This window comes from Erithacus rubecula, assembly GCF_903797595.1.
Source record: "Erithacus rubecula genome assembly, chromosome: 19".
NCBI classification, from domain to species: Eukaryota; Metazoa; Chordata; class Aves; order Passeriformes; family Muscicapidae; genus Erithacus; species Erithacus rubecula.
In genome coordinates this window covers 8,240,179-8,262,588 of record NC_136671.1, presented here as the reverse complement: position 1 = coordinate 8,262,588, position 22,410 = coordinate 8,240,179, and the positions used below count along the sequence as shown (strand labels likewise).

General features: G+C 41.1%; 1 protein-coding gene across 1 annotated transcript in view; it reads right to left on the bottom strand.

Moving 5' to 3' along the window:
- The window catches only part of KREMEN1 (kringle containing transmembrane protein 1), a 41,264-nt gene that overhangs the window by 16,396 nt on the left and 2,458 nt on the right, over positions 1-22,410 (bottom strand). The window contains exons 4-17 of the mRNA XM_079322739.1: positions 21,064-21,215; positions 20,397-20,564; positions 19,982-20,156; positions 18,516-18,717; positions 17,409-17,494; positions 16,935-17,203; positions 15,805-15,948; positions 15,281-15,436; positions 14,381-14,629; positions 13,088-13,357; positions 12,389-12,571; positions 8,149-8,239; positions 6,139-6,703; positions 5,852-6,032 (exon numbers count right to left, since the gene is read on the bottom strand). Of these exons, the coding sequence (XP_079178865.1) occupies positions 5,852-6,032; positions 6,139-6,703; positions 8,149-8,239; positions 12,389-12,571; positions 13,088-13,357; positions 14,381-14,629; positions 15,281-15,436; positions 15,805-15,948; positions 16,935-17,203; positions 17,409-17,494; positions 18,516-18,717; positions 19,982-20,156; positions 20,397-20,564; positions 21,064-21,215 (2,891 nt within the window). The remainder of the gene's footprint in view (positions 1-5,851; positions 6,033-6,138; positions 6,704-8,148; positions 8,240-12,388; positions 12,572-13,087; positions 13,358-14,380; positions 14,630-15,280; positions 15,437-15,804; positions 15,949-16,934; positions 17,204-17,408; positions 17,495-18,515; positions 18,718-19,981; positions 20,157-20,396; positions 20,565-21,063; positions 21,216-22,410) is intronic.

Sequence of the window (22,410 nt, the reverse complement as noted above, 5' to 3'; positions counted from 1 at the left end):
ACTTGGAATGTAACATCAGAACTGTGACTCAAGAAAATTAATACTGTTTTGTAAGATTATGGTATACTATGACAGAATTAGCACTGTGTCCAAGTCCTCTCCCAGTGGCAAAGGCAGCAAGGGAAGAGCAGACACCTTGTGGGCAGCACAGCTGACAGCCCAGAGAAGGCATCACAGTGCCACTGTGCTTTTATTCATGCACACAGGGCTCTAACTATCCTGTCATCTATAAACCCTACTGAAATACTAGGGTTTCAGACATGAAGAAAGCTGTGACCACTCAAATCTAGAAGTGTGTGAGCTCATACTTGTAAGATCTTAGTCAGCTGGGCTTCAGACACACTCTGAAGTAGAGGCTTATGTTGAATCTGTAATTAGAATCAGTGTCCATGATGATTTCACTCAATTAACTGCCTAATGACCCTGCTGCTTCTATTGTGTCATGGGGATGTCTGTAAAGAGAATTAATCAGAGATTAATCAGAGATAATTAATCAGAGAACCTTTGCAGTGGTTCTAGTCATGAAAGGTTCCAACAGGTGCTCTTTAGGCTAATGATCATGAGCCTTAGTGAGAAAACATGGACAGCACTTTGTTGTCAGGGCTGTTTTGTTTTCAACACATCAGATGCCAGGGTGGACAGCAGGTAACTTTTAAAAATGAATGCTGAGACTAGGTAAGTATGTATTGAGTGACAACTGCTAGAACAAAAAAGCAGAAAACAAGACTAGGGATGTTGTCCACTATAAGTGAATACTCAGTGTGTGATACAGGTTCACAATTAGTTTTATTAGAGCCAGATCAACATTTGGAAGATCAAACAGCAGCTGTTGTAGAAATTCTTTCCATCTGTGTCGGTTTCTTCTTCAATGTAGGGACCTTACAATGATCATTTTCCTTTGTTACTTTAGGACTGCATGGCTGCCTGCACTCCACATGGGCGCCACTTCGGGATCATTTCAAAAATTAAGGTAGTGCAGACTGTAATAGCCTGACTATTTAGTGATGATAAATCACTGACATTTCAGAGTCTGCATTGGCTTCCAGTGATTTTCTCGAGGACATCTATCTGGAGACACTTCAAATTGCAGACTGAAGGGATGGAGGGTTCAGGATGGTTTCAATGATTTCTTAGAGTGCTTTCCAAGTTTGAGGTCTGTATGTAGCTTTTGAGACTGAAAATTCAGAATGACAAACTTCTTCCTATTCCACTGGAGAGGAAAAAAAAACCAAACCACTTTGTTTGCTTAATGTTTTGGAAGCTACTTGGAGCACTTAGTAGTGTCCAGAGAGACTGATAACAATTATCAACCTGAAACTAGCCTACCCAAGCCAGAAATTATCCTACCACTACTGCCCAACCAAAAGCAAGGTTTTCTTTTAAAGATCTGCAGATTAATGAAAGATAAATGAAAGTGGCTGCTATTTAAATCTTGGGTTTCATTACAGTGGTGTAATGAAATGTTCTGCAAGGTTGAACCAAAAATTAAAGGTTCCTTGAATTTACATGGTATAACTGCCTGCTTGGTTTTCACTTGTTTTTCCTACAGCCTTTTAGAAAAGTCAGGAAAATGCTTAAGCAGAATATAAGGGTATGAAACCAAGGGTGCCAGGTCCGATAATGACTCAGTGTGGGTTGCCTGATGCATGTGCTTGCACAGTATTCCAAGAATAGTTTTAAGTCATTTCCACTCTATCTAAACTGTCCTAGTTCTTGCTGCAGATTGCAATTTAAGCACTCCTCCTTAAATGAAAGCACTGTATCTAGGTGCAGATGGCAACAGTTACAGGCACTAACCAGATGCTGCAGTCTCTAATTTGATTGAAAGGGTATAATTAGACAGCAGAAACACTTCAATGAGAAAGTAACTTAGAGAGGAAAGGACAGAAACCACTTAAGTGATGCCAAGATACCCCAGCAGTGACAGAGGCAGGGGCCCAGGGGTGGAAGGGGCACAACACCACATCACCTTCTTCAAATGAGAACATTTTTGTTTCCCTAGAGATGTGAATAGGGATTCTATTATCATAGGTTGCCACAGTTCTTCATGTGGGAACACTGATTAAAACCAGAAGAAGCTTCAGGAGATGAAAGACGCAAATATGGCTTCTGTGGTCATTATTAAAAATATTTTTAGCATTGCAATGGTTTTCTTTGAAGATGCAGTTTTATCGACTGAACCAAAAGTTAATTTGCATACTATCATATGAGTGGTCAGGAAAAAAAAAAAAATCTCATTCCATATTATGTTATGATGCAAAATAAATGTTTTTGGGAAGTATAAGGCTGATTTAGATCTACCCAAGTAAAAAAATAGTGCAGTATTTTTACTTTTCAATACTTTTCTATTCCAATTCATACTAATATAATACAACAACTCATCAAACTATCAGGCTTCTGTGCCTGTGCTGTAACAGTAAAAACCCCTCAAAACAGAACAGTTGAAACAAGCTAAAGAAAAACCATCACAAAAGAATTATCTTTGTTTAAAACTGCAATTCTCAAAATTCCTAGAAAACAACTCCCCATTTCTTAAATAAGACAGTTAAAATTTGATAGGATGCTATGAGGGCACTTGATTAGCTGATGATTTTTTCCTTTACAATGTGGGGGCACTCCACATGTGGTTGAAAAATTGTATCCTGCTCATTCCACATATCCATGCAAACACATACACACACACAATTTTTGAAAGCCCTCAAATGCAATCATTTTTGCTAGTCAGAACTGGAGACCTGATTAGCATTGGTTCAAGGCAGAGAGCAGCCACGGTGAATATCTGATTATACTTGGGTTATGCCACCTGAGATTTGTTCAAACCTTGGCTGAAGCATCTGTCTTGTAAAAATGCACATTCCTGGAAATGTACAGACATGCAGAGTTGATACTTGTGTTCCCTGGCAGTGTGTGAGCTGTCATATATGTGAACTTGCTATCCTTGGGAAATTTTGACTCTAGTTGTCAAGCTAATCACTTTTCATCACTTTTTTTTGCTTAAAAAAAAAAAAAAAATCCGTCTGGCCATGGAATATGCTGGAAGCAGGCAAGTTAGGTTATGAGCACAAGAGACAGTTCCCACTATTTCTAAATGTATTCTGTCCTTTTTTCTTTTTATTTGTACAACACAAACATGCTATATTAGCCAGAGCCTTGCAGCTGCTGGCTGGTCCTCAGCCACAAGATGCAAACACACTTGCTTGCCTTGTGATTCTTTATCACTGGAAGTAAGAATGTGTGATGTGACCCCATAAGAATTTCTGTTCCTTAATACACCCATTTGTTTTCTTTCTTTGTGAAGTTTTAAAACTGTTGTTCCCTTGTCAAGTGTGGCAGGCTGAATCCCTTTGGTAATTTTATCAGGATGGGCCATAGCCACTGTGTGGATGATGGGAGTGGTTAATTGCACAACTATTAGAGTGTGATATGACAAAAATGAAAATTTTGCAGCTGGCAGCATGTAATCCCTGCCTCCCTCTTATTTCTTTGGCTCCATCCTGCTTAAATCCATCCACATAACTCTGGATTTTGAGTTATGCTCTATGCATGTACAAGCATGATATGCTGAAATGTCTATCTCATCCCCCATCTGCCTAGTTAGAAAGAAAAAAAAAAAAGATTTTTAAAGAATTTTCATGAAGCTTGCTTATGGCATATCAAGTAGAACTGCTTCTCTGAATCACCAAGGCATAGACAGAATAAGATGACAAGATACTAGGTTTGTAAGAGAAGGCTGGAATAACAGCTCAAAGAAAAGACTCAGCTGGGAAAAAAAACCAAGGGCATGGTGACTCAGTATTGCTAAATGGAAAGAAAACAGAGGAAGGAAAAAGAGATTGATAACCACATACATTTCTGATGGGGAAATTAAATGAATGCTATAAATACAGAAACTAGAAATTATAACTTATTGCACTGAGTATATAAAATAGCATTTGTTCACCAAAACTAACATTTGCTGAAGGCATTTCCATTTCTTTGGCCTTGTAACACATAACTCACCAAATTCAAAGAGTCCTTTAATGGTAGGTAATCTATGCACACACTTCTTATTTCTGATCCACTTGAGAAATTATGTATGGCTGATGTTTGAATGCACAAATGCCACAAAGGTTTGAATGCAGAAATGTCAGTGTTTGAATTACTAGAAGCTGTTAGACATCACATAGTGAAGCAGAAACACTCTGTGAAAAGTAGCACAGTACTATGTGCAAAAATGGTTGTTAATTCACTTTCATTTCTGACAACTGGAGGTATTTTTCATATAGTAATTCCAGAAGTTTTTCTCCTATCTTAGCAAATGATGGTGACACAGTCTTTATTTTGACTGCACTTTACAATAAGCTTATAAAGACACATTAAAAAACCAAAAAAATGAACAGGCATTTAAAACATACCATATGACAAACTGCCTTCCAAAAGCAATACCAATGTTTGTCATTTCAGAATTCTGCTAGTTTCAAGTGCAACCTGACACAGCTGATCCCATTTCAATTCAGTGGGATTAAGGGTCAAGACGAAGACCCTGATGTGTACCTTGTGCAGATGAGGAGCTCTGCAGATCCTGTAGAAGCCTTACAAATTACAAATTGCTGTATTTGCACCGTTTCCAGGTTCTTTAGCAGAAGACACATAGGTGGCAGTACTATTTAGATCCACTCTCCTTTGCTACACCTTCATTTGGAGGCATTAAACATTCTTCCCTCCTCCCCCTGCCCCAGCTGCTTCTGCTCAGGCATTTCTGTCCCCTTTAACAGCCAAACATTCACACTGGGCCATATCCTTCACTTGCTGTCACACATCCCTCTGTGACAGACACGGTTACACATGGAGTGTTCTGTTCAAAAACCTTACAAGCAAAGGCAGGAGTATCCACTGTGTGCACCAATGGTGCTGGGAACAGACCCTTAGACATAGTTCCTGCCTAGGCAGCTCTCTAAACACTTATCTGAAAATACTCTCATGTTATACCTCTGAGAAGTAAAGCTTACCAGAAGTTTTTCTTGTGAAAGGTTTTTTAATCCCTGAAAAAGGCGATGCAAGTATTTTCCACCTCTAATTAGGTACATCTACAAAAACTTGACGAGCGAGTGTGTATTCAAAAAGAAGTAAAGCAAATTTTACTTCGTAAAAAGAAACATCAATAAGAGTACACAAAATGTATCCAGAAGGACCACACATCCGATGGCTGTGAGGCTGTGACCATCTGGAGCTGCCACTTCTGATCTTGCGAAGCACAGCCAATGTTTACCAGAGGAGAACTGCAGCACTTGAAATCATTAGTAACAACTAAAGCGAGGACAAAAGGGTGCAGAGAAGTTTTAGGTGAAAAATCACCTTAGGAAGTGAAGCTTTGAGGCTTCTCCGGGTTTTTGGCTGAAGGAATGGTCAGTGGAGCCCAGGCTGGGCAGGGAGCTGGGGCAGCACGCTGCGGACAGGAGGGATGCTCACCCTCCAAGCTCTGGCTCTGCTGCCACAGCTTTTACCCCACTGACACCAACAATCGCACGCCCCTCTCCCTTTAAACGCCTCCATCCCACAGACCCAGCTATCGAACTACTTTTATAAAGAAACGTGCTGTTCTTTCTCTTACACCACGCTTTCTTACGAGTTTCCGAGCTCCCAGTTCAGCAAGCACGGGGAGAGCCTCAAACACCCACGAACTCCCCGCAAAAACACCCGCTGCCTGCACGGGCGGCTCGGAGCCCGGCGAGCAGGAAGGGACGTCGCGGCGAAGGGCAGAGCCCTTCCGCGGGGGCTGCGGGGCTCGGGGAGCGGCTGCCCCGCCGCTCAGCCCCGCCGGGAGCCCGGGCAGCAGCCCCGGCGCGCCCCCTCCCCGCGGAGCGGCACTCACCGGACAGAACGGGCTCTCGGCAGCAGCTCAGCGCCAGCCCGGAGAAGGCCAGGACGGCGGCGAGGGCGGGAGGCTCCATAGGCAGCGGCCGCCGGGCCGCGCCGCGCTCGCAGGCGGCAGCCCCGGCTCTCCGGGGGCGGCGGGCGGCCGGGAAGAGCGCAAAGTGCGGGAAGCGGAGGCCCTACAGCATGTGTCCTGTAAGTGCGCCCCGGCGAGGTGCCGAGTGGCAGATGAGGGATCCTATTACCAGCCATGTGACAGGAAAGGATAGAGACCGACATCCCAACCTGCTGCAGCGCGGGACCGCAGAGCCGCCGCTTCCACTTCTGACACCGGCAGGTCCGGGCTGGCGGCGCTCGCCCCGGGGCAGCGCTGTGGCCTCGCTGCCCTCCTCGCTGGCCGGGACGCCTCGCCACACACACACACAAACATAAACACACACACAAACAAACTGCTCCGTCCCAGCAGCGACCCAAGGCTCTCGTCTCTCCGCTCGTAGCCAGGGTCCCGCGGAAGAGGTCGGGCAGCAGCCCGTCCGCCCCCGGGCCTGGCCGCTGCCGCTGCCCCGGCTCCGCGCACGCCCTCCGCCCGCGGGGCTGCCCCTGGGCTGTGGGAGCCGGTGCCACAGCGCAGGTGCAGCCCGGATCTCCTGTCCCGGAGCCGCCAAGGCACGGACGGACACGGCACAGGGACAGAGCGCCGCAAACTTTGTGAGGGGCGCTGGCACGGGCGGCTCCGCGGGCGGCGAGGGGCCAGCGCCGCACGCTGCGATTTAGGGCGTCCTTCTCCAAGTGAAAAGGCACCACCCGCCCCACAGAAGTGACCGGGCAGCGGAGCCGTGCTGAGGGAGGGCTGGCAGAAATCAGCGGGGCTGCTGAACCCACAATGTCCCCCTAGGCCGCGTCCTGAGGCGGGCGGAGCTGAGGCCGGGCGGGAGCCGCTGTCCCGGCCCGGGGTGACAGGGACAGGAACAGACACAGGGACACAGAGACAGGAACACAGACAGGCACAGAGACAGGAACACAGGTAAGAACACAAACAGCCACACGAGCCCAGGGACCGGGGAGATTGGATGTGAGGGAACACCCACGGCTCCAGCGCGACCCACACGAACACAGCAGCAACAGCTGCGCAAGAGGAGCAGCAGCGTTGCTTTCTGAAAATGCACGTGCAGAAAGATTTGGTTTAGGTTTGTGGTTTGTTTGGAGTTTTGTTTTGTTTTGTTTTCATCTACCTGAAGATACCAAAGCATCAAGGTGGTAATGCCAAGCTATTGTCTAAACTTCGACAAACCCTTTACCTGGCCTATAAGACATTTTAGCAATGGTAGAACAGCTTTGCTGAGAAGCAACCAACAGGAAACCCCCCCACACACAAACAGTTAAAACTCCCCCACATTTTAAAACTTTCTTTGTCAGGAACAGAAATAGGAGAAACATCCTTGTACCCCCCCCTTATACTGCTGCTGTGTAATCAAATAACAGCCCATACAGTGGGAGAACAATTGGCCATTCTGAAAGGGGAAGGATCAGAATGCAGTTTGTAGGCCTTAACTATTGTATCTCACTCCTTCCAGCATACAGAAATCTGCCATATAATGCTGTAAGGTTGATTTTGAGGGGGAAAATATGCTTACATTTATTTTGGCCTTTGGGACACATAGAAAGCAAAAACTGCTCTCCGTATAGTAGCATGACTTTACACATAAATTTTAATATCACAGCATAATATGCCACATTCTTGTTTCTTTGAGCTGAATTCCCAGTGAATGTAGCATTTCTAAGCTGATGAAATACTGAAAAACAGTAGCAGTGTTCTGTTAGCTTGGTGCTGTGTTTTGTTTTGTTTTGTTTTTTTTTGTGACAAGTTCAGCAGTATTTAGTTCTTCCTCACACATACAGTCTTCTTTCCAAGGGCTGTAACCCCATTTTGTTTCCATTCACTCAATTTCAATTCCATTTTATCTGGCATTCTATTTCTTGTGGACCCTGGAAAAGAGAAGGCTTACAAATGTAACAGTTGCTAACAAAGTTCAGAAAATCAACCATAACTTCATTTCAATCTGCCAGTATTCCTAGGCAAAACCATTTTAATTCACTATTCTGCCCTCTTTCTCCACCAGTCAGTTGCACACAGTTGATAAGTGTGTATACATCAGTTGCACTCTTTTTTTACCTGTAGCACTGACCTGTGTCAGTTTGTTGCCAGTGGTCATTATTAAATTATTATTTAAAAAGTCATAACAGTTGCCATTTTTTAGGAGGTTCATTTGTGTGTTCAGTCCAGTGAAGACTTACCTCTGCTTTCTGCATAAATAACCCAGACGTGCCAGAACTGCAAGACCAACTATTCCAAATACACTGCCAATAACAATTACTTGTTTGATAGCTGAAAAACAGAGATAAACACAAAAAAAAACCCCCATGAAGACTTTGATATCAATTTCTTCATACCCATTTGAATGCAGTTGCATAAGGATTTTTAAAATTGTATGTATAGTGTTCATTTTTCTGTTGTCTTTATCTGTGGAAGGGAATTCCCTTGGCAAGGGAATTGGATTAAAATGATGTCCAGAGGTCCCTTCCAAGCATTTACCCTTTCAGATTCTCTGAAACTGATAAAGATTAGGAACTCACAAAATTCCTACATTTGGCTGTTAGGGCAGGTGGCTGCAAAAGCTTTGTAACACAAGGATGGCTGGTGATTAATATGTAGTCAATATTGTAAATGTGCAATATTGATGTAGAACTGTCAATCCCAACAACTGAAATGGTTTTCAATCCTTATTCCACTGTTTGATTACTTTAAATATTACTCCTATTTTGGCATTTTGAAACTGCCTTTGCTGCTTAATAATCTATATAAAAGAGAAGTGACTGCTCTGGTGTGGCTCTCTGATTGAACTGCAGAGAGTTTGAACACACTAAAACAGGAAAAGTGTCAACTTGATTCTGTGATTGCCTAACAAGGACACCTGAGAGAAAGAAACCAGATACAAAGCAAATTTTGAATAAAAATTATAATTTTGTTTTCTTATTCTACTAAGCAGATTACCATGACACATAAGAATATTTGCAGAAGTTAGGAGATTCAGCATGAGGAGTGAACTCTCTGGAGAAACAATGATTCCTGCATTTTGTATCTGACCCAAAATACATCTGGGCTACATTTTTATCAGCCCTTCCTTCTATCCCTTTGTCACACCTGCCCAAACCACAGCCCAGCACACAGTGATGGCAGAGTGACATGACAGGCACTTCTGTGATCCTAGAACAGATTATTCAGCTGCTAATTTGCTTTAGAGTGAAGTTTAAGGAAAGAAATGGGACACACAAACTGTTTCACAAGCATTGAACAATAACTTCTGAACAAGGCTCAAAAACTAATGTTTGGCTTGACCATCCTTCACAGGGAGGCACCCAGTCTCTGCCAAGTGATGAGAACCCACCACTGGCTAAAGTAGTTAGTCCAGTAGTGATTTGCCTCTGTTGTGGAATCTTAGTGTTTGGAAAAAGCACAGAAGACTAATGAGATTTCTGACAGCTTTCAAAATGAGTAGTATTTACATAGAGCCTGAGCCTGGAAAAGGAAATTTAAAAGTGGATAGAGGAGGAGGGGGGGGAAAGAAAAGAGAAAATAACCCAAAAGACAAACAAAACTAGATTGCCCTTAATATCACTGAATTATTGTCTGTCTCAAAAAGACTGTATGTACATATATTGGCACTATCTTATGATTTTTAGCTGGATATTACTTCTGATTTTACTAGAATATCCTTTTTGCTTTTTCTGGATGGCTTCTTTGTTCTTTCTCTTTGTGATATTCTGTGAACAGAGCTTGCTGTGGTACTGGCAAGACTTGCAGTGGGATTGTAATTAGAAGCATAGCAAAATAATTATTAGCAGAGGATTTCCATGGAAACTTTAGTCCAAGGAAGCAAAACTCAAAAACAACAATATGCAGGCCCAACAACATAATTTGTATTTGAAGTTTCGAAATTTCAAAATGGATTTTGTAAAATAACTGGCATTACATTTTCTTGTTTCCACCTCTTTTCCTATCCAATTTTCCTAGTCCTCATGCCTTTATTTCAACTATTCTCTTTAGAAAATGGAAGGATATAGCAACTAAAAACCTTGGTGATTTGCAAGATAGAGCTTGAATCTGATGTGCTACAAAACTGCAAGTAAACAAACACAGCACTGTAAAAAAATACACCTGTAAGGTTGGACAGAAGGCTGGGCCCTGTGCTCCTGACCAGCATGAAAGAAATAATTTGAGAAAGTGTGTGTTCAACAATTCACTCTCAAAGTGAAAATGTGCCTGCTGTTCACAGTCAGGCTAGGTCAGTGGTCACCCATCCAGGCACCCACAAAGTGGGGATGGCTGTCCATTAATTTTGTCAGCCTTTTCCTGGTGCCAACAAGGTTTTGTTACAGGACTTGATAAAATGGATGTTGGTGAAACAGCAGCATTCTGCTGTGTAAAGAGAAAAACAATAAAGAAAACTGACCTCAGGAACAACAGATTTTAACAACACAAGGACTTTTCTGTACTGGAGAAGAGGCTTGGGGGCTGGAAAATACAGAGAAAATAACCAAATAGAGATATAACAGAAAACTGGTACTGGATTTCAAATATATCTTAAACCAGAGGCAGAAATGTGTTGAGTGGAAAGCAAGTACTAGCTGTCCATGCTATAAAAATATGAGAAGTTTAGAGAGACCTGGGCCTGTCAATAAAATAGCCTTCTCAGACAAACACTGACATCTAGCAGAACAGCTTGTGGAAGAAGGACAAACAAAGCTAGATATAAATGCCATTATTAGGGCATAGCAGCAAGAAAAAAAGAACAGAGAATTTTTTTTTTTTATATTGTGTTGATCAGTTGTTGATATTGCCAGTATCCTGCTGCTGTGGGCAGCATTGCCATACTCCAACTTCCTGAGACTAATAAAAACCATCAATTTTGGTTCACATTGCAAATTAACTAAAACACCAACTATCAAATAGTAAGGAAGATCTGTGTTGCAATCAGATCAATAAAATTCTTTCACACCCTGTTTTTCTTCATCATCTTTCAGGAAAGCATTGTGGGTTTTGTTTGCTCACCCACAAAACTGTGTCATGTCTCCATCATTCTGAATGCAATCAATCACTGCATATCTTCCAGCTCCTTTCCTCTCATCTCACAGGGCTGCCTTTCTGTCCCCCCTTTCTTTAGCTAGTGTAAATGTCAGCATCTGTTTTGCTTATTGAGACTGACTGGCTCTTATCCAGTATGTATGTGGTTGATGGCAGCAGTGGAAAAATATTCTTAACTTTCAGCTTGGCAGAATGTTTGGCCACTGCCTTTTTAAGATCTGGCCTTTGCAAATTTTTCTGCTGCCCAAACTCACTGCAGTTCATCTTACAAATATTACTAAGTTCAGAACTGCATTGGAAATGTACAAGAAATTGGTACAGGCCAGCAGAAGCTGAGGAAATGTGACAGCATGACAGGAATTTGTTGCTGATGTGAAGTGCAGTTTCCACATTTCTTTGGAAGGGTCTGAGAATGAAGAATCTGTTAGTATGAATTATTTGATGAGTGCTTTTGGGAACTATTAACTCAGCATTAAAATGCTTCAACATGCCATCTGGCCTTGCATCTCTCTCATGCTTTGAAATATTGCCATCTTGAGGACGTTTGGAGTGTATGTGGTGAATGAATAAAAAGAAAATTTTGGGCCATTTTCTGTAAATTATAGAGTCAGTCTATGCTACTAAACCAAACAGTCCCAGGCTAATTGATAATCTATTAGTAGTAACACAAGAGGGGTAATAAATAAATCTATGTTGTTTATACTAAATACTGTTGCATCATTCATAATACTTCTACTGCTATACAATAATAGAATTCTATTTTGAGATAACATAATCTTTTAGAAAAAGAGCTAAAGTCTTCAATAAGTGTGGGCTGTGTCTGATCTTGAATCACAGAATGACAGAACAGTTGAGGTGGGATGGGACCTCTGGAGGTCATTTTGTCCAGCTCCCCTGTTCAAGAAGGACCACCCAGAATGAGTTGCTCAGGACCACGACCTGACAACTTTTGAGTATCTCCAGGGAGGGAGACTCTGTAACTTCTCTGGAGAAGCTGTGCCAGTGCTCAATCAGAATCACAGTAAAAAAAGGGTTTTTGATGTTCATAGGGAAGTTTCTGTGTTTCAGAGCATGCTTGTGGCCTCAGGTTTTGTCCCTGAGCACCACTGAAAAAAGCCTGGCTACACCCTCTTTTCACCTACCCTTCAAGTATCTGTACCCACTGATAAAACAAAAACTTTCAAACCTCCACCAAAATGCACAAAAGCACCATAAGTCACCTATTATTTAGATTTAAATAATAGTCTTTCTAGAAATTCAGACATCTCATGTCCAGTGTTTTACCAAGTTAGAAAAGTTGCTTTTATCAATGGCCATCATGAAATATTAAGATTACTTTGTTCTTCGTATGATTTTTTAGTGACAACAAGTGATATCTAAAAGAAAACAGACCTGTTACTTGGCTGCACTGGGGTGTTTCTCCTGACCAGGCTCCTGACACTTGGCAAGTTACTTCCTGTGGCCCCCTGAGTTGATAACCCTCATTGCAGGTGAAATTGATGGTTGAGCCCTGCAGGTAGTTGGTATCATTCTTTCTTCCATTAGTTGGATGATCCAGCCAGCCACAAGAGACCACTAATAAAAGAGATATATCTGGTTAGAGTATTTAGGATTTGGACCAGCAAATCTCCATTACAGTGATTCAAACAGTGTTTAAGTGGCAACTCATGGAAAAACAAAGATTTTTAGGCTATCTGAAAGACAATATTTCCTGCTACTTTTAAAAATTATTTTAAAGTCCAAGGAAGACCGTTGAATGCATATAAAATGAAGATAAACTTTCTATGCTGTGGTGTTATAGTGGAAGAAATAGAAAGAAACTTATTTTGAGTTTGCCTAAGTATTCTATCAGTACAGAATTTTTCTGGTACAAGGATGATCCCCCATGGTCAGTTTATTTATAGGTGCATGAACCTACAGTTCAGCAAAGCCTCCTCAAACATTGTTAACTCTTTAGATGCCCTGTAGAAATAACTGTAGTGATGCTCCCTAAGGGCTGTTCACTTAAGGTTTGATGATCCCAGTGGATCCCTTCCAACTCAAAATCTCCTGTTATCCTGTAATGATGTTTTCTGTGGAATGTTGTATCACCTGGCTGTAGATGTTCTACCAGGCGCTTGTGATTCTGATGGGAAAGTCTTGTGGAGTTTCCCACTTGAAGGCTTCCTGTTGTCAGGACATCAAATCTGCAGAATGGGTCAGAGCCACAGTGTGACACCATGTCTTCTACCAGGGGGTCATCAAGGTCCTCAGAAGGGGAGAACACAGGCAGAAAGGAAGCATTGTGCTTTTGCCAATAAAAACTGTTCAGTAAGAACTCCGTGTCATAAGTAAAGAGAGAAGTTTCATTTTCAACAGCCCCTTGGGAGACAGAGAAACAGAGATTAATATGTAACATTGCCAACATAGAGCACATTCTGCTACTAATCCAACTATTTATCTACAGAAATGTAGCTAGAAGAGATATAGGAAGCCCTACAGCATCCTTCCAGCTCAAGATTATTTTCTTTTTCATATGCAACATCTTAACTTAGCACCAAAATTGGTGTTCATTTAACCTGCTGTTTGACCATTTTCTTAAAATTGGATCCAAATAATTGTGTAGCTATGATTTTCCATAAATATGATTTTATATGCTCCTAGGAAAATGGTGACAACAGACAGAGCTACCTAAAGCAACCATTACAAGCAACACAGATCCTGAAACTATGTGTCCCTAAATTCATCATGTCTGCCATGGTCCTGCTCTTTTTTTTTTCATTCTGCTATATCAGAAACTTCCTGAGTCTGAAGCAGTGAGACTTTTCAGTATGATCTGAACCCTGGAGTATGATTTCACTGTGCTCAATACAGAGATCAACTGGTAGCCAGAGGGTGTTTTGCATTATGTTTTTGGCCCATGTCCTAACCTGATGTCAGAAGGAATGCTGACCAATCTGATGCTGCAGGTTAGATAGAGCAGCTTCATCACTCATTAAATGATAAGGAGCCATTCTTTTACACATATGTCCCCATACTCTCTTCTTTAAAGGGACAGTTACTAAATTGTGATTTAATAAATGATTTTTTAAATTGTCAGCATGAAAACATTGCTAATATTCTGGGAAAAGATAGCTGGCCCTGGCTTTAGCTGTACTTCTGTAACACTGTAGTCTGCTGATGCTGTGTTCAGCTGACCAGAATAGATGGTATTCTGAAAATGTGAACTGTGAAATATGAGGTCTAACTCTTGATGGAACAAAGTGTGAACACTCCATCATAGTTCTGTTTTCACTCCCCATGTGGGTAGAGTACCCCCAGTACTGATTGTTTTGCACAGACTTAATTTCCCAGTCCTTAAATCATGAATTTTGAATTTAATAATAGACCAGAGGAATTACTTACAGCTAGCTCCAAACTCAAACACCTGCTGGGGACTTGCATTAACTGACAAGGTGGTTTTGTTCTTGAAGGTGTAGTCATCCTCTGGATTGTCATTCATTACCCCAAAGAGACCCCGTGTGTGATTCATAAACTTTTCTGGGAGCAGAATTGTCAGGGTCAGAAATCCTCCACTTCCTCTTATTTCCACTCCAGACCCAGAAGAGAACATCACTGTGATGTTCTGATCAGGTGTAGAATAAAGAAAGAGACCTATAAAAATGAGAAGAGGACAAAGTAACTAATTATCCACAGTGAAAAGATTGTTGTGTTTTAGCATCAGTTAAAATCATAATTTTAAAAGATTTTTCATACAGGTTTTCTCCTTTCCACTCTGAGCTGCACTCTGAGAAGCATTTAAAGGGAAGCCACACTTTCACACTACAATTGTGATAAGATTCTGCTGAATAGGGGGATTACTGTTAAAATTGAAGTGATGTATGATGAGTATTTGTCAAATTATCATGAAGACTAATCAAATTATCACAATCCTATTGGACAAAAAGTCAACTTCTTATGGTCTTTTTGGCAGAAGAATAGAGAAATAATATCGGACCTATTGAGAGATCTCCCAATAGGTAAATGTGAAATTCAGTTATATTTTAGTATATATTTTATTTATATTTCATTCTATTTAATTTTATTTGGTAGGCATCATTGCATTGGATGCAGTAAACTCAAAGCAGAATGTAGAGGACACAGTTTCACTGTCCACAGGATGAGAAGAAAACCATTGCTCTACAAACAAAAGAGGACATAGAAAACATGGACATGCATGCATGCACATGCACCTAGAGATACTTCTAGCTGTCCAGGAGCTCCATCAGAATGGAATTGCTTACAAGGCTGATCTGTGTAACTAACCATTCAAGTCCAGCCAGGTTTGTTCAGAGAAGTTGAGCACCCTCTGGTTCAAGAGGACCTGCAGATGGGAATCCTCAGAGTAGCGCACTTCAATCACGTCCGAGTTGTTCTCCCGCATGGCCACCGCAGAGAAGCCTGTCCCCAGAGCCCCAGTTCCTTCAAATAAAAATAAACAGCAATGCTAGCAAAATGCATCAGCTGCCAGCTGTGCCCATTGGCTGATTTCTAGAACTGGCCTTATGCTTCTGTAGTGATGAGAATGGGTATGGAGAGGAATAAGAATTTTTTATGAGTTCTTAAACACAGTAGAAAACTTTATACTTCCATTACTCATACCCAATAAAACTAGCAATTAAACCTCGATTGGGAAGTTTTTGCTGAAGATGTTGTCTGCTTTCTGATCATCTTCAGAATGGTGACCATTCACAAATGGCCAAAAAAGGAGACTAGAGATGACAGGAGGATTGCTGCAAAGTGCAAATCAAGCAAGCTCAGAAGCTCTGCTTCCTCTCTTATTGACTTACCATTGGAAAAGTGTGCCTGCTGTGTCCTCCCTTGCACTGTCAGGGATTTGAGATCAGACTCTATCAATGTGTATTCTCCTAGGCCATTGAAGGTGAAGTTCAGACCATCAAATGTAAGAAAATGAGGATCTCCAAAAGCAGTTGCTATTTTAAAAGCAAAAAGATAATTAAGAACAAGCAAAAATCACAACTTGTTACTCCTTAAGTTCATGAGAAAGGAAAAAGGCTAGAAGTCTGTGTCACATGCAGTATATGGGGAGATCTGGGCATAAATACAAGGCTGTTGCCTTATCTTTGCATCCATATCCTTTTCACTCTTATCCCCCTTTTGCATTTCCAGCTTCCATGTAAATTACTTCCATGCAAATTAAGCTTCTAATTTATCTTCTTTTGTGTGCTTTAATCTGTATAGTAACAGTACAATGCACTTTGCCATCAAGTTGTATTTTCACTAATTCATATAAAACTCTGTTTCTGCCAATACTTTAGATAGGGTTTCTTTAAGCAGCCAAACCACTCATTCATGACCCCTAACCACCTAATGCAATGCCCTCTACAGTTTTCTCCTTTTTTTTGTAATGCAAGTTGCTGTCTCTTTGCACTTCTTTATGGGAGGCCAAGTCCTGCTGGACACCTCAGCATCTCAGCAGCATGGAAGGCAAAACATGTGGTAGCAATAGAGGAATGGCAAGGCTTGAAGGGTGAATTAAAAGTGAGCAGGAGAAAAACAGACACACTATAAACTGTAAAACTTTCTTATTTGATATGAATATTTCACATCATGATAGCTTTTCTAGCTACTTCCTAATTGTGATTAACCATCTCTAACCACCTTTTTTTCTGAAGAAGTCTGCACTGATGATATAAAGTCGTGGACAATGACTACTATGCTTTGGCTGTTTAGGTTCTAGGGGTGAGCGAGATGCTCAACAGCAGAAAATCTCACAGCACAATTAAAAACTACATACAGGTTTTGTAAGTGGTAGATCAATAGAGACCTTCCATGGAATTTTTCCACAGGACATTTTACCCTCACCATTTCCAACTCATATATGCCCATATACAAATATTCTAAAAGCCAACACTGTACCAAAAATGTGCACCCCATCAGGAAATTCGGCAGCCCTTACCAGCTCGGGGCGGGCGGTACGTCCTGCAGTCACTAGAGGGCCGCCTTTTCATGTAGAAGTCACAATTATCAGACCACAGGCAGCAGTAATAGAAGCTGATCACATCATAAAGCCAATGGGAAAAGCCAGGTATCCTGGGAGGCTTCAGGAAAGGAGCCGAGCCCCAGTCATGCCCTCGATCAGGTGTGCTGCCTCCCGTGGAGTCATGCGTGAGGATCTGGGTTCCCGAGGAGTCATAGCAGCACTGCTGTCCCGCCCCATACTGGGGACTGATTGAGAAAAGCAGCAAGAAAATCATCATTTAGCTCTGTGGGATCCATTTCTATTTAGGCGTTACTTTTTGTGGATCCTAAATATTTCAGTTGCCAAGCTTTTTCTGATGTCCAGTTAGACTTCACCCCTGACTTTTGTGATGCTGCTGTCTCTGAGGTGAAAGGATTAATCAAAAAAATACAGTTAAAATTTTTTCTTTACCTGGCTTGGATGGCTCTTACACAATGCACAGCACCAGGATGGTAAGTACACACACTCCCCTTTTCAATGTCACAGCCATAATCTGTCTGGAAAAGATCAATGTTCACACTTAATGGAGTTCTTTCCTCATTGTTCTTTCTGTTCTTACATTCTCTTCCCACCCTTTGTATCTGATGTGTGTAAAATTGACATGAACTGGTTGAGGTTGTGTGTTGACTAGCACGGAATGATAGGAAAAAAACTGAATTCAATACTGTAGTGTCTGGAGCAACATCTCTGACCTAAACATTTGGCAGTCTGTTACAACAGACCTTGAAGAACAAATGCAGCCAGATGGGGGTTCAACTGGAAGAGCACAACAAACACAGACACAACAGGGTAAATGTTTATCTTACGTTCTTAGACAGAGACACTGGATCTATTTTTTATCTTTACAAGGTTTGAACTGTACACATCATGTTTGGAGCTTCATAACCAGAATAGTAACAGGGTTTACCTAACTCTTTTTTTTAATTTTTTTTTTTTTTTTAATACATAAACACATGCCATCGTTTGGTATCATAAATAGGAGAGGAAGTCACTCTCATCTGGTCCTCAGATCAGCAGTGTAAGTGAAAGTGTAGACTGAATGGCAATTGATTTCTTAGTTTTTGTCAGTTCCTTGATAACAGTGAAGCTGAGAAGGAGGAAGGAAGCAGGATAAAGGAAATAATGGATTTACACCTCTGAAGTGCAAGGTGGAAAGCTTTGCAGCACAGTATGATAAACTAGGCAGAAATAGTTTGTTACAGCATGGGATATCACCTTCAAACACTATTGTCTTGTAGGAACTCCTCCTTCCTCCCAGCTCCACAGAATATTTTCAGTCTACCATTGGAACTACTGCTTTAATTCCCTGTTTCAATGTAATTTCCATCTCCTATCCTGTAGGCACTTTTATTCATACTACCTGGATAAGCTGTATTTATCTCTGTCTCTTGATATGCTACTTGTGCAAATTTAAATATAACTTAATTTCCTTGTAATGGCATTTAGAGAGGGAACTTGGGCGTGTGTGAACTTCTACCTGGAATTTTAATAAGCCAGAGAGATCAATTAATAACTTACATGAAACCTGCCAGTGTCAGCTCTTGCCTGTGCCAAGGTGCAAGGGCAGTCTGGAATTTCTTCCAAGAAGTTTGGAAGCAACTCTTCCTTTCTGTCCCACTCGATACATTTTGCAGTTGCCCATGCATTTGGGTCATTTCTGAAGTCTTTCTCAAGGTGCCAAGCCAATGCATGTTCTGAGCTCCAGATTGATAGAATGTTACTGGAAAAGTGAAAGAAAAGAAACAAAAAATAGATCTGATACAAGCACTATTTTGACGGTAGTACTGTGGCTCAGTTGCCAATTATAATTTAAAACCATCTTTTGACTTTCAAGTTATTTCATTGCAAAGCCCACTGCTTTCTTTTTCCTTCAAAAAGTTATGCAAAATCAAAATTTTCCACATTCTGGAGGTGACAGGACAGCATGTAGCAAGTATGCAATAATCAGTTTACATTTTAGTAATCATGATTCTGGCTTACATGGATCTTTTTAGAGGCAAGTTTTCTACTCATGCCTTTTGACAGTGTAATTTCATTTAGGCCGGAATGAAGAATATCTGGATTCTTTAACAAAACATAACAACTGCAGCTCAGTAATATCAAGACTAATGGCGACAGAAACCATTTAGAATTCTTGAAATGTTCAAAGCCACACTCTGCTTTCCCCCCATGAAAAAAATAGCATCTACAAAGTGTAATAAAAGTCCCTCTAGAAGGACAAAAGGTTGTTCTTCTCTGGCTAGCAACTCCTAAATGTTAAGAAAGGTTTTGATGTATTGGCAATATGTTGTAACACTGAAGAGGTGGCATTTATATACACACAGTCTACACCATCTACATCAAATCTGCAGACATGGAAGAATTATGAAAGAATGTCCATGGAGCACTTACACAGTTCACCTAAAATCGTGGGGAAATATGCAATGAAATAAAAAGAAATGGGCGTAAAATTTGAAGGAATGCAAAACCCTGTATCCAGAATAGAAAAGGAAAGCCTGTGGCTGCAGTGCTGATAACACACCTGTGTTTTAGTTCCTGCTGAGCAGTGCTGGCACAGTCTCAAGGTCTCTCTTTCTCATGCAGCCTCCAGGGAGAAGGCCAGGAGGGAACACATCTGTGACAGCCAACCCAGAGTGACCCAAGGGATATTCCATGCCCTAAACCATCATGTCCATCAATAAAACTGCAGGGGTGTTTTTCCAAAGCAGCCCCTACTGTGGGACCAGCTGTGTATCAGTCTGCTTGTGACAGACTTTGTGATTCTTCCTCCATGCTCCTCTCTACTTTACAAACTGTCTTATTTTGACCTATTAATTTTTTTTATTTTGGCCTTCCAGTTTTCTCCCCATTTTTTCACGTGAAATGGAGCCTGAGTCTCAGTTTTACATGCCAAAGGAGACAACATCTTATAAGGTAGCCATTACTATTATTATTATTATCATTATTATTATAACTATTACTACTATATGTTGTGATGCACTTGCCTTTGCCCATCTGAATAGCTGCTGGGTATAATTCTCAAAATTCCAAAGTGCCATGTACTGTAATTTTCCTCGGCAGGTACAGGAAGGAAAGAATATGTCCCTGTATTGGGGATTTCTTTTGCCAAAGTATAAAGATATTTCCATTCAGCCATCCAGTTTTCTGAATAACTGTCACCTGTCAGAGAAAGAAAACAGTTTTGGATGCTGGAAAAGAACGATTGCCACAAGATTGAAATTAGATGTGTCCACCCATATGTAAATGCAGAGGAAAAGCTGACATTATTGTTATCAGTTATTTATACTTGCAGGTCTCTTCTTGAGGCCTCAGTGAAAGTGATCACAAACTGTGCAGAGCTCTGCACATGGGTTATGTGTGTGACAAACGCTTGTGCAAATAGGAAAAGTGTCACTTTACCTGTTTCCTGGTATCCCCAGACTTCTATGTTGACGTGGGTTGCTGCAAATGTCTGGTGTGTCCAGGTAAGAGTTAAGTTCCCACCAGTGCTGGGGGTGCCATAGTATTGCCATTTTGTCTCATTTACCAATGTGCATTTTTCTTCATCTGAAACCTTGTTGTGATGTACTGCATTGCAGAGTGGAAAAAAAAAGGGCTGATGATATTTTGTCTTTGCATAGTTCTGAAAAAGTGCTAGAATATTATTTAAGATTTAGCAGTATTTCCCCTGGGTATGTTTTACACAGCACAGGATGCATGACATGAAAAGAATAAGCTGAAGCTGAGAGAATGCAACCCTGTCTGATATTTGCAGTCCTTAGATTGCAATACCACAATGCAATTATTTGAAGAGGAGACAAAAAGGGATAGAAGTAGGGACAAAGTGGCAACTGTTTTGGTCAACTTCATTTTTAATCAGGATTTTTATCAGTAATTGTTGTTGCTGCTACTCAATTGCTGTGAAAGTTCATCTCTCAAAAGATGAATTAACATGAGGACAGCAAGGATTTCTTTTCTGAGGCCTGTTAAGGAAGAATAAAACAGATCAAAAAGAAAAGACTTATATAATCTTGCATGTATGGAGGAAGAATATAGGAAGAAGAGGGATACTGTAGATTTAAGTAACCTGATAACCAAGTTGCAGAGTAGGGAAATGTTGACCCATCATCTGTAGAAACTTCAAGAGGGATGAAACCAGTCTCATAAAGCAATGGGGAGATGCAGTGAGCTTTTCCATCCTTGTCAACATAGCCACTGGTTATGATTTGCTGCTTGAACCTGTAGATGTTGAACACAATTTTTAGTGTCACCATAGATAGAAGAAAAATTCTGAATATGTTTCAACAAGTAATCTCATGTCATGTGTGGATCATTTCAAGTCTGGTACTGTTTTGCTTGTAGCAGGGAATATAAACTGGAAAAATCTGCTGATTACATCAATGAGAATTCTGCTGGGAACTGCACAAATATACAGCAATCCACATACCTTTAATTTACTATTTAATTACTGGGGGAGTGAGACATGATAAACCAGCAACAAAGGGGCAATGGGAAGAGGAAAATAATGTTACAGCATTAGTAGGATTTCAGGGTGGCTAACAATGACCATGATGAACAGTTATTGCAAATTTCTGATTTTTTTTTTTTTTCCTGGTAAGTCCTGTGAAGGCAACAAAAGTATTTCCACTCTGTTCTAGAATTTCTGTTGCAAAGGTTAACTCAGAATGCACTGCTTGTTATTTAACCATTGGATTCCAGTTAGGGCCCAGTGTCCTAGGGTATAACCCCACCTGTAACTCTACAAGACTGGTACATGAGGATGCATATGTAATCCAAGTGTCAGAGGGATCTGGGGCCTACCAGGAAATAGTGTCTATGCTTGTCTGCACTGAAATTTGCTTTAGCTGTGATTATGTAACTCTGCAGGTACTTCAAGGTACACATTTGTGTTCTACAGAATGACTGCCTTGGTCAAAGGTTTTCCAAATAAAGAATTGAAAACCTTTTCAGAAACTGCTACCCAGATGGGAAGGACTCAAAAATTTCATTCAGAACCTTCTGTGGAAATAATAGCACAACTTTGGGGTCATCAAAATTCAGTCTACTGTATGTACTGCACGTGCCATGTGAACCAAAGTGTGATACAGGCTGACACATTTAGGATCCACAGCTTTCTCTTACAGGAACAACATCAGGCATCCTACCTACATTTCTGTCTTGCTGTTTTCTCATTCAGATTAAGAAATAAGTACTTCTTTCCCACAAAGGGAAATGCTAAAGAAATACTGACAAACAGGTACCCTGAAAGGAAACTCTTTTCAAAAAGTCACTGGTTTAATATGTAAAGGGAAGAATGAGCAGAGTCATGATTGTACCACACAGTAACTCAACCTAAAAGAAACAACTTTGTGTGGAAATACAGTTAGCAGATATCCTTGAAGGTGAGGGTGAGCAGAAATTTTATACATTTCAG